Below are 13347 nucleotides of genomic sequence, written 5' to 3'. Positions count from 1 at the left end.
TTAAGATATTTAATTTAAATAAACCTAATTGTATGACCCGCAAACTACTGTAGTTTAAATCCTTTAGTTTTGTGACAATTGTGATCCCAAATCAGTGTCAAGGATGTTTTAAGTGGCACTCATGATCAAACTAGCTGGTAAAGCGTTATATTTTCCAAAACCCCACGACTAATTGAGAGTATCCCTATTTGAACGAGCTCAAATAACATTCTCACAATCAATTTTTATTCTTGATTAATGTCATGTCAAATTTGCATTTTTACTATTTAAGGCAAAACTTGGAGACACATCAATTGTTTAGTTCGATATGCTTCGTTGAGCCCACTATCTACCTTGTGACAAGATTCTCCTTTTGAATCGAAGTAAAATTTTTCACCTAGATGCAAGAGAATTGCTGAGTCTATCGAATTTCTTAAAAAAGAAAAAAAATAAACAGTTTCACGCAAAGACAAATTCTTAAGTGTCGTTTCACGAGTTTTTCGAGGTTATTCTTACGTCACGACCTGGGTCACGTCAAGTTCTGTAATGGTTTATTTGATGAATACTTATGACGCGAATTCCTTTGGAGTAAAAATAACAGTTTGGGACGTGATCAGAATTCATGGGTTTCTCCTCTTGTAACTGGGTCAAGTGATGTTTTGACAGACAAAAGATGTCTAGAGAAGAAGCTACACCAAACAAAAACCGAAAAATCTAATTGATTAAGCTTTTAAGAAGCAACATCATACACTTGTTACGCAACGATACATTTGCACTTGTTCTGTAAAGAAGGCGGGAAAAATTTACGGTCATGCGCTCCTAATAATAGCGAGGGAATGAACGTTAAAACTACAGTATTCTACTTTCTTTAAGCGAAGTTAATTGTATGACCTACACTTCGTTATGAGCACAAGTGCATGTGTTGTTATGTTTGTCAAAAACCAAGAGAAGCGATAACATTTAGACACGCCATGTGCTGACTGAGCTAGAGACGTGTCGCAAACGGATTAATGAATTCTAATGAGAAAACAAAACTTAAAAATAAGGAGACGTAAATCTCTCTGATTATCATAATAGTTGAGTCTAATGGATGTTTCTGTGGGTAGGTTAGGCTCTTAATGTTGTTTACAAGATGCCCGCCCACGTTTCTGTAGCGCAATCAAGCGCTGGAGGCTCGTAATGTTTAGAGAGTATTCTTGTTTCTTTTAAGTTTGTGCGTAATCTTTACTTAATATCATAGGCGCTTAATGAGTTGAGCATAATACGCTTGTCACTTATAGGCAGTTTCCTTGACAGGCCCTGACAAAAGGAACAATACGTTTTATATTAGCTGCTAAATTCATTTTAACTTGTGAATAAATGTCGCGGATCAGTGGAATTACCTCTTAAGAAATTTAACGACTACTACATACATGTTAAGTGTGATAAAGGCCGGCTCATGTAACCGTACTGACGCAATATCTACTAGCTCGACAAGGAAACTTAGGTGGGTTTTTTTCAACTACTGAAGCAATATTCAGAATCAATCAGTCGAAATCACTGATTTCGACTGATTAAACTGAGTTTAATAAGATCTGCAGTCATTGTTTGAAAATAGAAGGGTATTTTTTTTATTACAAAGAGGGTAAAAACAGCGTCGCGCACAATTTGTTATAGCTGACTCAACGATCTACATCAAGGAAATCCTTTAATATTTCAAGGAATTTATACACACGGATGGTGGACCTGTATCTTATTATCACTTTGTCTGTTATAGTTTTGAATCGACAGTGTTTTAAGTTTTATTAGAACAGTTGTTAAACTGTTGTTTAGCAGACATCATCGGCTGTCAAAGACCTACATTGTGGACGGAATCTCAGATTTCAACTGGTTAACAGTTTGCACGTGTACTCCACAGGAAGGCAATAGAATAGCTAGTTCTTCAGTTGACAACTCTGCCAATTTGTACCGATTAGAATTCTTTCACGGTCCTTGGTGGTGAGCGAGTACTTGGAGAGGTGGAATCAACTAAGCCACATCAATGGTTTGCTCCAAAGTAGGCAGCCATGACCAGATGAACAACATGAACGACGACACAAACGGTGATAACTTTGGCAGAAGCAGAGTTATTGACATTTTAACACCAGAGGGAAAGACACTGAAGATGCACATACAAGACAGCACAACGGTAGGATGTATAAAGATTGACTGCGAACTTCTCTGCGGAATCCCATCCGACTTACAACTTGTAAAACTTCAAGACAAGGAGCTGGGCAACGATGAAACTATTGACATTTCGGACGGGTGCACTTTGAGAGTAACCGTTCAACAATGGTGGCAGAAATTCATTTCAGCGTGTTACAAAGGAGACACAAAACAAGTTAGAAAAAGAGCTTTGGTGAAAATGAGTCAGATTTCGCGCGAAGAGCGGAACTTCACTGCGGCATTCATCGGGGCAGTGAAGGGGAACCACAATTTAATGTTTGCAACGTGTGCAGGAAGGAATATGAATCTTCGCACCAAAACTAAATTGAGTGGTAGAAATCTTCTCCATGCTGCAGTGTCCGGCGGGAGCAAAAGCTGCGTAGCGAATATTTTCATGAACGGAGGCAACGCTTTGCTAGAGGTACCGGATAACACGGGAGAAACACCAATAAAAATGGCGGAGAAATTATACGGCGATTCGGGCGAACTTGTGAACTTTTTAAACGTTTATCTTGAGCTCCATCGGCGCGATGCAAAATGTTCTGGTTCGTCTAATAGCTTTTGGGACAACTTCGAGCGAAACAATGACAGCTCAGGTGGAATTAGCGCTGATGATAAGTTTGATAATAGTGATAATAGCCGGCCACAATTTAATGAAAACATGGACAGTCAGTTGGGGGATCTGTCTTCGGACTCTGACGAACGAACAGAGGAGAAAAAAACGACAAACTACACCGAAACAAGATTTTGTAATAACAACTCAGCCACCCCGTTGACGAAAGTAAACATTGTGGACTATGACGCCACCGTGGGTCAAAACTCGTCACACGTCAGACTGGACGGTTTCTCAAACTCTGACAATGAACAGATTGGTGCAAACTTCAAAAACGAAGGCTCCAGCGAGCAATGTTATATACCCAAGAGTGATACGGGATATTACAGTGGTAACAATGAAAGTATACGAAAAGATACAACTCATGTCACGGAGATGCTTTGGAATGAGCATTTGTTTACACAAGCGAACACACCTCTAGTGGGATCAACAACAGGCCACGAGCTTAGCTTAGCACACAGTCGTTCAGGAGACGACAAAGAAGTTAATAGTATGTCATTACTCTCCGCTGACCCAACCTACGCTGACTCTGATGAATCAGACAGGAGAGCTCAGCCCCGAAATCAGGGTATCGAGGAGCAAAGGAGAAAACGGACAACGACGGAGAGGCCGAATTTAGAAATGCTTTTGTCGATGAGTTCCGAAAACAGTGCCTCGCCGGTTCTTTCGGCTAGCCCTGAAAACGAACCACACAATAGCGAAAGTGTCGTGAACGAGTCACGTGACGATCAGCAGGCCAACGAAGAAAACAAGAACGAGCCACAAGACAAACAATGTTGTGCGAACACGGAGAGCGAGGTCGTTAATGCAAGGAACGACAAAGCTACCTTGCCCACGGCCACATCTTCTGAAAAGTGCAACATCGTTACTTCTCATTCTCCGAAGCCCCTCCGAAGAGCCCAACTGAGAAAAAAGTCTATCGTGGAGCAGCAGAGGAGGCGTCGATCCATGGCTGGAAGACCGAACCTGGAGGAACTTATCCGAAAACGCGAAGAGGAATCTGAGCAGGAGAACGCCTCGGAGATAGGCAAAGAGGAAGGCTCTGGTGCAATGGATTCAAACGAGACAGGACCAGTTGCTTTGGTCATCACGACAGAAGATTCTAGTAATCTAAAATGTAAAGAAAAATCAAATGATGCAGACTTTAAGGATGAAGGATTAATCACAATAAAAAATATGGAGAAAGAAAACACTGGTTATGAATCGAAGGAAAAAAATTTTTCTGCTATAGACTATCAAGGAGAGGAGTCTCCTGTTTCAGCCAGGTACGTTCTGCAAATGTGGCAAAACCAGGCCCTAGAAAATGCGTCAGGAGACGAAACGGACACAACCTGCTCCCCAAAAACGCCAAGGAGAGCCCTTCTCAGAAAACAGGTGTTCATGGAACAAAGAAGGAAACGATCCGCCACCGAAAGACCGAATCTTATCAAGCGTCTGGATTCTCACAAGAAAGATGACGATGGAGATGAAAAACTCGGCCATGAAGAAATAGAAATTATTCGCCATGGCAAAGGCCAGGAAAAAACGAATAAAGACAGCAAAAACAATGACTTGGTTTTTCCAGTCGACCAAGGAGGAGCTCTCGAGTCAGACTTTTCATCTGCTAATTCAGGCGAGAGTGCATCAACGAAAGAACAAAATGTGGAATCTAAGAAAGCACCGACAAACCCACCATTAACAGGAACATCACAAAAAAGGGTTCCGATAAGGGTCACACACAGACGCTCCAATGTTGGCCATTTACTGGAAGCTCGTGCCAGGAAGGACCTAAGAAGCAACTGGTCATATCTTAGTGGTGACGAATCTGACGTAAGCGAGACCGAACAGAAAGTAGTTGACGAAACGGTGATGAACATTAGAACTTCCTCAAAAATGCAAAGAAGAAGACGCCTACCAATGGTTCCAAACAAAACTATGAAACTACCTCTCATTAAAATAGAAGACAGTGGCACTTCTACTGGCTCGGACCCAGGGGATACTCACGTGCCCAAGCGTAGTCAGGTGCACTATTCTGGGTCTGTGGGGGGTGATGAGAAATCATTCGTTCTGAATGACAATTTCAAGGTTCCCTGTCCTACTGTTGGCCGATCCCGTTCAGGTTCAATGTGTAGTGAGGATTCAGCATCATCTGAGGAGATGCTCGGAGAGAGAAGCAGGCAAGTAAAGTATTTCGAATTAACCATTGTTTATTGTTAAAAGTAACGAGAGAAAAGAATGATAACCCCCAAGGTTACTTAAGTTTTACTTTTGGGCTAGGGGAGGATTATAGGTTGATTCCAACACAAAATAGCGAAATTTCAGCGAAGTGTCAGAAAGAAAAACGATTAAACGAGGAAAAACAAAAAAAGGGGGGGGGGGGTTTCACTTCGTTTTTACAGATAACAACATGAAACTACAGGCCTGAGGAAGTTAACATATTCTATCATCTACAAGCTTGATACAGAAATGTATCAAGCTTGTAGTAGGCTTAGATTAGTTGTGTAAAGCTAAGCGGAGTGGACATTCTATGATTGATTCTTCATTAGAAGTATACCTCAGGAGCCTATTATCAAATCTCGTTTTTTAGAGGAACGTATCTTTTGCAGGGCCAAAAGTGAGGGAGAGACTTCTAGTGGTTCTCAGCCAATTTCAATTTCCTTCGTCAAAAACCTTCCAGTCAGTCAGCGAAGACAAAGTGTTCCAGACACCACGTTTGCTCCGACACAGCACATTAACCCAACCAGGACAAGAAGGTGTTCTGTTCAAGTAGAAGATCTTGACGAACAAGGGTAAGACGCTAATTATTCAAACAACCTCAAAGTTATTCTTGGCACTCGGCTAGCGTATTCGCGCAAAATCATGCATAACGCGCTCCTTAATAAATTAAAAGTAGAGGATCTCCGTAAGAGAGAGATAATCCACAAGAGAAACTCAACATTTTTTGACAGTCCCCATGTTAGCTAGTCTTTTCTCTGTGGGAAGGAGTCTGATGTCATAATAAAAATTATATCACTTATTTATTTTGATCATTGACCTCTCAATTCATTCACTTTAAAATCATATCTCTTGTTTTGTTTCAGCTATCAAATAAGCCCGCAACTTCGCGCGAGACTAAAAATGCGCGAACGCCCTCGTGAAAATTTACCATGGAACGAATGGAGGGCAGGCAGGAGGCGGTCTAGTTCCTTACAAGACGCTAACAAGGATGAAAACTTAGGGCCGGAAAACACAAATCAAGGAGAACTTCATAAAGACGAGCTGAGCGACAAACGCGCCGACATACGTGGTGAGACGCGCGAAGAAACACGTGTAGCGTGGAACGAAAAAAGGCGACCGGAGTCTGCTAGGTATGGGACGCACTGCCGAATGACGTTCACTGAATGGCTCAATAACAAAGAAGCATTAGATAGGTCTAGACCAACCTCCGCGCAGAGAAGAAATGAGCATGCAAAAGACGACACTAATCACCAGAGTCAGACAGCGAAAGCGTACAAGGAATGGCTGCGGAAGAAAGACCAAGAGGCTTTGGGGAAAGAGGAGATGCTGGGAAGGAAAGGGAAGAAAAAAGTTCATAGGACATATCATAAGAAGTGATTGAGTAAAACTTGGATGGTATGCCTGCAATCACAGTTCCAATGCTATTTCTTACTTGACTCGTAATGTTATGCTTTCATATTTGTTTGAAGAAAAAATGCGTTACGCCTCCAAGCATATCAATCCAGCCGATTAAATTGAAGCAAATCTTGCCCCAGCAATTTGACTCAGTGAAATTTAGCTGTCACTCAGCTTGTCATGACATTACTAAGAACAAATCACCCAAAATCTTTTAGTAGAATTTGACTGGACTTTATAACAATTTATATGTAAAGTAATTTCGAGGTGGAATATGCTAATGAGACATTGTGACGTCTGTTGCACTTGAACATAATTAGGAGAATTGAAGGAGAAAGTGTGCAGTATTATGAAATATTACACTTTTTACCATCTACTTCCATCCAATCAAACACAAAATGATTTAGATATTGGGGCAAAAGTAAGAAAAATCAGATTTAATTTCTCCCGTTGCTGTTAATGTGATGCTTAAACTCACTGAGTGAGGTCAATACTGGACATGTATCTGATGTTCCAGACTAATAACTTAACACAAAGAGGTTGATATTTGGAAAAATCATTGGTAAAGACAAAAATTGAACGATGTACCTTGTGTTCGATTCATTGATTCATGCGTTTACTAATAATTATTTTCCGGTTGAAGGTTTTAAATCCTCGCTATGTATTAAAAAATTGATACATATATCTATATTTATTATCCAACTGCACCAAGTAGGGTACAAATAACGCGCGAATAGAGTACAAATATCCTGTGATATTTTACGGTTATTTAGACAGTTGGTTATTTTGCACTGTAAAAAAATCTGTTTAACCAGTCGGCAGCGCGCGCTACGCTTCTCTATTCGCTGTGCTTTTCCCACCTTTTGAGAAATGAGAAGAAAGACTTAGCATAAAAAAAGCAGCTGGATGATTAATAACTTATTAGACGTTTTGATGTGTAGTATCGCTGAATATTTTTACGAGTTGTTCGTGTTTTGACTCGCCTTACGGGCTCGTCAAAATACGGCAGTACGTTTCATTATAGAAAATTTTCCGTTACAATGTATATTGAGTTTAATTATTTAATTTGCTTTTCATTCGTGGCTTGCCTCTCGCGCATTACGCAAGAAGTTGTTTAGCTCAAAAAATTGTTTATTCACGTGAAAAACAACGAGGACACCTGTCCGACCATCATTTTCCTGGCCCCTAAGATGAAAATCTCGCCTGCCAACAAATAACACACACCCCATGAGCAAATGATTGAACTAAATTTGTTAAGTCTCAAAATATTCTGAGTTTTCGCGATCAAGCCGTTTAATAACAATGTCAGGCGATGATTTTATGAGAAAAAATCTTTTAAGCTAAAAAACCAAGAAGACTTGACGAACATGGACAAAAATGACGGAAGCATTACTAGGCGCGGTTACTAAGGAGGTTCCCCTGAACCGAAACTGATCGGCCAGATTTGTCAACTCAAAACTATAGAGAAATTTCACCAATTTGCTGAAACGTTCATCAAGATAAGGCGGACACAGTCTAGGTGGGGTCTTTTCTGGCCAGTCATTTCCAATTATAGTATCAATAGAGCAACAATTTGGACAAAGTTTTAAATCCGCGTTACTATCTCCTAGAGCTATTTATGACTAGACGTATCTCTATCTCACCAAAAAAATGATTTTGTAATTTCCATCAAGTTTAAGGAAGAAGATTTAAACGAAGGAAAAAGAAAAAAAAACCCAAAAGATTAGTGGTGATGCTGCTCCATGGAAACATCCTTTTATTCTCATGGTAAACTGAAGTTAATTGTTCGAGCAAATTCAATCTCTCTTTAGTCATCTTACTTGTCATCATGTACTTCAAGGAGCCAGTGAACTGTACTTTCCTTGTCTTTCACGTCTTGGGAAACTATTATTTAGTAATCAGATATCACAATTAATTAAGGAGGCTTTGCAATTGCTAAAAATTGGCCTTTTGCATTGATCTTTGAAACAACATGTGCTGTTTTTTTGTTTTGTTTACATTCTCACAAGAGTTCATATTTCTTGATATTGAATTATCGTCAAAAATTACCCAATAAACCCAAAGCAATACTTAGCAGAATCGTGATTATGCATAAAGTCAACAATTACCACGTATCATTCTTATTTGTGCGTGATACGCTCTGCTCCTTGACGACTACTATCGGGAACAACAGCGATTTAACGCTTCAAACTGGAAGAACCCAGTGCGCAAGCTCACAGCGTGACCTAGCCCCTTGAAGGATACGTTTTCGTGACAACTATCACATATCACTTTGGCAAAGTATAATAAACGACAAGCTCTTGAATGATATTGATAGCTTTGTTGGCAAAATTAGTAATAATTAAGTGAAACCTCGGTATGCGAGCAAACCAATTTGCAGATCTTTGCACGGCCACTTCGTTCGACGTGATTTTGTGTCACAAACGAATGCCTTATCTTTATCATTAGCAAACAGATTTTGCATTCCCAGTAATTCTTTCTTCTATTTTCTTTTTCGGCGCTGCAACACGATCGAGGAAGCCCATGGATTTTGAACCGGTGAGGGATGCGAGCTGGCGAGAGGTAAACGAGGAGTCTGGGAGGTTTTTGGAGAGAGTGCCAGTCTCGCCCGCTCGCTTCGCCTGCCGCCTAGAAACGTGTTGGCTCAGAATTGGACGCTTGTGCCGCCTACCTAAAGGGCTATGTCTTTTTGCACGAATACGATCAAGTTATGACTCCCATGATCGCTCTATTTCGCTTAAAAACAAAGAAACTTTTAAACTCTTTCATTAGCTATGTAAATAAGTTAATGTTAGTGCAAATCTCAAAAATCATTTTGACCTTTACCTTTCGTGTCAGAGCTGAAAGCGTTGTCACACCATATTTTATTCTACACCTTTTTGTTAATCATATAGAGGATGCCGTGACGTTACACCCTAAACTTGTAACTCAACTGGTCAATATATAATAATTTTCTTACCCAACAGTGGTCATATCAACAGAACCCAATATACTGTGTATTACGTCACAATTACGCTTGGATAGCTATGCTTTGTTTGTTTCACACTTATCGCTAAGTACCTTCAATCGCTTTATAAAGACTGCACAAGTAATAAAACAAACTTGAGAGCCCCTTGGGGTTTACGATTTTTTTTTCTACATAGCAATTATCTTTTTATTCTTGAGCCTTTGCAACTGCTTTTACGTTCGTACACAAACGCAGACGTCAATAGTACTTTGCAGCGTGGATATTGCAGTGTTCTTTGAACCATCTTTCAACACTAAACTAAATAAGGCGCTGAATGACACGGCAATATAATCTTGGACGTCTGGTATCATATTATCGGGAGATTCTTTCACCCCCTGGCTGGTAACATATCCAGACGATGTTGTCAAACGACGCCAAAGGTTTCTGATCAGCGACTGAAGGCACTGAACTAAAGCGCACGAAACCAGCGGCGAAGTCAGCATTCGTCAGTCAGCTTGAAGGAAAGAAAATCTGTGAAACATTTTTAAAGGATAGCGAAAAAAAATGGATGAACAAGAAGAAGGCAATGGAAGAGCGTCGATAGAGGAGGCCACAGATGTTTTTCAAGTTAACGTTCAGTTGCCAACAGGTGAAACCTTAACTCTTCAAGCAAAAGGCTCGTCAAGCGTGCGTGATTTGAAAATTATAGTGGAAGTGAATAGCGGAGTTCCGTCTGATTTGTTTACTCTTGTACACAAACGAGCAGACGAGAATAACGTTACCAAGCTCAGTGATGAAACTAAGATGGCGGACATCAACACTTTCATAGATTTAGAAGCTACCAGCGGATCCGTGACATTCGAACTAAGTATTATTCCGTGGTGGGAACGATTCGTACACCGATGTATGCAACTTGACAACCGCCAGATTTTGAAACGGATCTGTATCAAGATGAACCAGATTTCCAGCGAAGATAGAGCGTTCGTGGCAGCTTTCATCGCAGCTCAAAAAGGCGATGGACAGCTGTTCCAGACCTTGTTAGGTGGAGATGTGAAGGTTGATGTTCAACGTACTGTCCAATGTAGTGGTCGCACTCTTTTGCATGCAGCAGTAGCAGGTGGGAATTTCTCGTGCGCAGCGGTTATTTTCATGAACGGTGGCTGGCCACTATTGTCTAAACCTGACCAGCAAGGTGTTACGCCGATGGACTTCGCTAAGAACACCAAACAGAAAGATCTGGTGGAGCTGCTAGGCCACTACGTCGAATTACAGTCTCGCGAAGCTGAGGCAATTGAGTCGACTGCCGATGAAACTCCGGATGTTGACGTTGATGCTGTCGAGTTACGTGACAATGAACAAGATGAAGACAACATTAGACACGAAAGAGAGAACGATCTCTCAGAAAGTCCCCCGCAAGATCTCGTCATCCAAAACGAGGTGACAGAGAACTCAGGAAAAGGAACTGCTGCCGACACTTTGAACGAAGTTGTAGCCAAACTCGAGATAGAACGAGTTGATCAAGAAAGACAACAGGACGAGGAAGTAAGCGAGAGATCTTCCGTTCACGTACGAACGGGATCCCAAAGGAGGCTATTTAGAGAGTCCAATATTGAAGGAAAGCTTCATAAGTCACTGAGAGCAAGCAAATCAGTTGATTCCCACGATGGATCTTCAGCCGTGAACTTTGTGGTTACTCGAATAGATGAAATACGACCGCTGAGCGGCAAAGCTGTCCCAGGAACCAGACAGCGCGAAGAAAAGCTTCCAAGGGTTAACACACCACCTTCATCACCCATGAATTCTCCTCGCATGCGTCGCAAATTAGTACCATCACTTCTGAACCCAGAAAGACCGGGAAGTCCTGTTCTCTACCCCAGGTCTCCATCATCTCCTCGACCCATGTCGCCTCTGGTATCTCGTTCAAGGTCCTCAACCCTTCCAGCAGTGAGACCTAATCTGGCTCCTACTTACAATTCACCTGATCTCAGGAGAAAAGCCATGACTCTCAGTGGAGGCGAAAATAGACGCGAGAGGTATGTAGCAAATGGCGAAAAGGAGGATGGATGGGAAAGAAAAATAGGGTATTCCAGATTAAGTATGTTGATTGAAACCAGAATGTTTCTCATAGATCAATCCTTACCTTCTAAGTTTGATCGATGCTTAAATACTCGTTTCAGTACCTATACACTGCCGAGGAGGCAGGTTACGAGAAGTCAGGTAATTATCAAGTTGGAGATAATGTTTGGATCGAGTACCACATTCTTAAGGTTAACCTTTAAAGGAAAGTTAAGGAAAACGAAAAGTTGGTCACTTTGGCGAATCATATTGTGAGAGGGTTCGTCAAAAAAAGTAATCAATCAATCAAACAGTCAATTAATCAGTTTGTCAGTCAGTCAGGCAGTCAATCAACCCATTATGCGCGCTAGCAGTCTCGTAGAGAAGTAAATGGACTTCCGCACGTCTTTAAAATAAATTCAGCTGGGTTTGAATGTGAAATGAAAAAGACCAAACGGCTTTCGCTGATTTAGTTAACTTTTTTTTAAATTACAGAAAAATGAGCAAGGAAATGCAAGACTTTTTATTTTCACATTACCACGACCGTGAAAGCAAACCTTGGAACGTATGGAAGACAGTCAGGAAAAGCCAGTTGGACCAGTTTGACGTGTCCGACGATGATTCGTCTTCCGAAGAAGAAAACGAGAAGCTCGCGAAGTTTCTTAAAAACACGAAGTCGGATCGCCGGAAAACATTCGAGGTGTGGTTAACCGATAAAGAAGCACAGCAAATAAGACGACAGACAGCATTGGCCGAAATGGCAAAACAAGAGACAGTTAGGAAAAGGAAAGAAGCACAGTGGCGACAGGTAACTGGCAAAACACATCAGGAGTGGCTTGAAGAGCTAAGAAGCGACGACCTGAGAAGCCCAAAACCAACCGAGGGCGAACAAAGCGACGAACGAAAGGCCGAAGCAATACGGAAATATCAGGAATGGTTACGGGCCAAGGACGAAGAAGCCTTGAAACGCGAGGATCAATTAAGGAAAGAGGCAGCTGCCAAGTTTACAGAATCGCAACAGAAACGAGACGAAAAATTGCAACGCGCATGGTTCAAGAAAAAACTGCTTAATACATCCTGAACCTCATACTCTTGTGAGGATGTAAAGCTGCAGGAGTAGAAATGACTCCTTTAAGCAAATTGAGATCATGCAGAGAACGGTCGGGGTAACGATTTCAAATTTTACTCTTTGGCAATCATTCTAATCTTCTCGGCTTTGCGAATCTAGAATCCTAAATTCTCAGTTCTTTTGTACCTTCAAAATTGACACTGCATCGTTTACTGTAAAAAACGGGGCACTGTTCAAAAGCTTTTTGCAGAAATTTCACTTACATATAAATATACAGAGGTAATTCCAAAGCTTTCCTTGCCCGTTAGTCTTAGAAAATTAAAGGAAACATGTTCAACACACATTAGTATGTACTAAAACAGTGAATAGGGTCGAAGACGCGCTCTGATTGGCTACTCAAATCCCGAATATTTTTTACTCTTTACCTCCGTGCGACGCGCGAAAACATTGTAATCGTTACAGGATTAAATGAGTTAAAATTACCTTTTAGTGCTATATCATCTCACTGTTTTTGTATATCCTTAAAGGACTGTCTTAGTAGAGGTGGCTAGCATTGGATGTTTACCTCGTCGCTTGGCAGCTTGGTAAATATCCACCACTAGCCACCTCAGCTGAGATGGATCGTTGTTAAATATCCTTCGCAAGAAAAGAAACGTACGCAAATGACAAGAAATATTTCATTAAATGACCTTTAATACGAACTAATTACAAATTTTGTTTAGGCACTTTGCGTGCAAGTGAAAATTATCTATGCTATTTGGAATAACTGCTGATATTATTTGAATAAACAATTTCACTCAATTCGTATTTTTACCCATCACCTTCCTCTTTCAAATTAATTGTAAAAATGTTATTTTTCCTTTCATGTGTTTCATATTTTTTGCCCATATCCAGCCATTTAATTTTATT

At 40.8% G+C, this 13347-nt stretch overlaps 3 protein-coding genes and 1 long non-coding RNA gene across 14 annotated transcripts in view; 2 read left to right on the top strand and 2 right to left on the bottom strand.

The window, feature by feature from the left end:
* Positions 1 to 1302: 1302 nt before the first annotated feature.
* LOC113665952 (uncharacterized) lies at positions 1303 to 7412 on the top strand. 5 transcript variants are annotated; one of them, XM_027181694.2, is made up of 4 exons: positions 1303 to 1465; positions 1935 to 4932; positions 5362 to 5544; positions 5836 to 7412. In XM_027181694.2, the coding sequence occupies exons 2-4, from the start codon at positions 2000 to 2002 to the stop codon at positions 6347 to 6349; spliced, it is 3630 nt and encodes a 1209-aa protein (XP_027037495.2). In that variant the 5' UTR covers positions 1303 to 1465; positions 1935 to 1999; the 3' UTR covers positions 6350 to 7412. The 5 variants fall into 5 exon arrangements, with proteins under 5 accessions (XP_027037495.2, XP_089055907.1, XP_089055910.1 ...); XM_089199781.1 differs by having other exon boundaries at positions 1321 to 1465; positions 1795 to 4932; XM_089199784.1 differs by having other exon boundaries at positions 1331 to 1465; positions 1877 to 4932.
* Positions 7413 to 7448: 36 nt separating this feature from the next.
* On the bottom strand, positions 7449 to 9274 carry LOC149047901 (uncharacterized). Its single transcript, XR_016184814.1, has 3 exons — positions 9194 to 9274; positions 8188 to 8251; positions 7449 to 7570 (listed from the first exon to the last, which is right to left on the bottom strand). It is a non-coding gene; the product is annotated as an uncharacterized LOC149047901 (long non-coding RNA).
* LOC113665953 (uncharacterized) lies at positions 9180 to 12920 on the top strand. The gene is made up of 2 exons (XM_027181697.2): positions 9180 to 11347; positions 11865 to 12920. Exons 1-2 carry the CDS (start codon positions 9879 to 9881, stop codon positions 12448 to 12450), a joined length of 2055 nt encoding a protein of 684 aa, XP_027037498.2. The 5' UTR covers positions 9180 to 9878; the 3' UTR covers positions 12451 to 12920.
* A 193-nt stretch (positions 12921 to 13113) lies between these two features.
* The window catches only part of LOC113665954 (pyruvate dehydrogenase phosphatase regulatory subunit, mitochondrial), a 31759-nt gene continuing 31525 nt past the window's right edge, over positions 13114 to 13347 (bottom strand). For all 7 annotated transcript variants that reach the window (XM_089199786.1, XM_089199787.1, XM_089199788.1 and 4 more), the window contains one exon: positions 13114 to 13347. This exon is cut by the window's right edge and continues 1934 nt beyond it. The gene's annotated coding sequence lies outside the window, so the exon portion shown is untranslated.

Source organism: Pocillopora damicornis, chromosome 3 (genome assembly GCF_964200805.1).
Source record: "Pocillopora damicornis chromosome 3, jaPocDami1.2, whole genome shotgun sequence".
Lineage (NCBI taxonomy): Eukaryota > Metazoa > Cnidaria > Anthozoa > Scleractinia > Pocilloporidae > Pocillopora > Pocillopora damicornis.
Note: the sequence above shows the minus strand (reverse complement) of the source record. Positions and strands in the feature narration are given on the sequence as shown.

What these genes read in the sequence shown, in the direction of transcription:
- LOC113665952 (XM_027181694.2), top strand. Translation starts at nt 2,000, where the DNA reads ATGGTTTGCTCCAAAGTAGGCAGCCATGACCAGATGAACAACATGAAC. An exon ending in ATGCTCGGAGAGAGAAGCAG is followed by an intron (nt 4,933 to 5,361) that starts GCAAGTAAAGTA and finishes TATCTTTTGCAG; the next exon opens with GGCCAAAAGTGAGGGAGAGA. An exon ending in GAAGATCTTGACGAACAAGG is followed by an intron (nt 5,545 to 5,835) that starts GTAAGACGCTAA and finishes GTTTTGTTTCAG; the next exon opens with CTATCAAATAAGCCCGCAAC.
- LOC113665953 (XM_027181697.2), top strand. Translation starts at nt 9,879, where the DNA reads ATGGATGAACAAGAAGAAGGCAATGGAAGAGCGTCGATAGAGGAGGCC. An exon ending in GGCGAAAATAGACGCGAGAG is followed by an intron (nt 11,348 to 11,864) that starts GTATGTAGCAAA and finishes TTTAAATTACAG; the next exon opens with AAAAATGAGCAAGGAAATGC.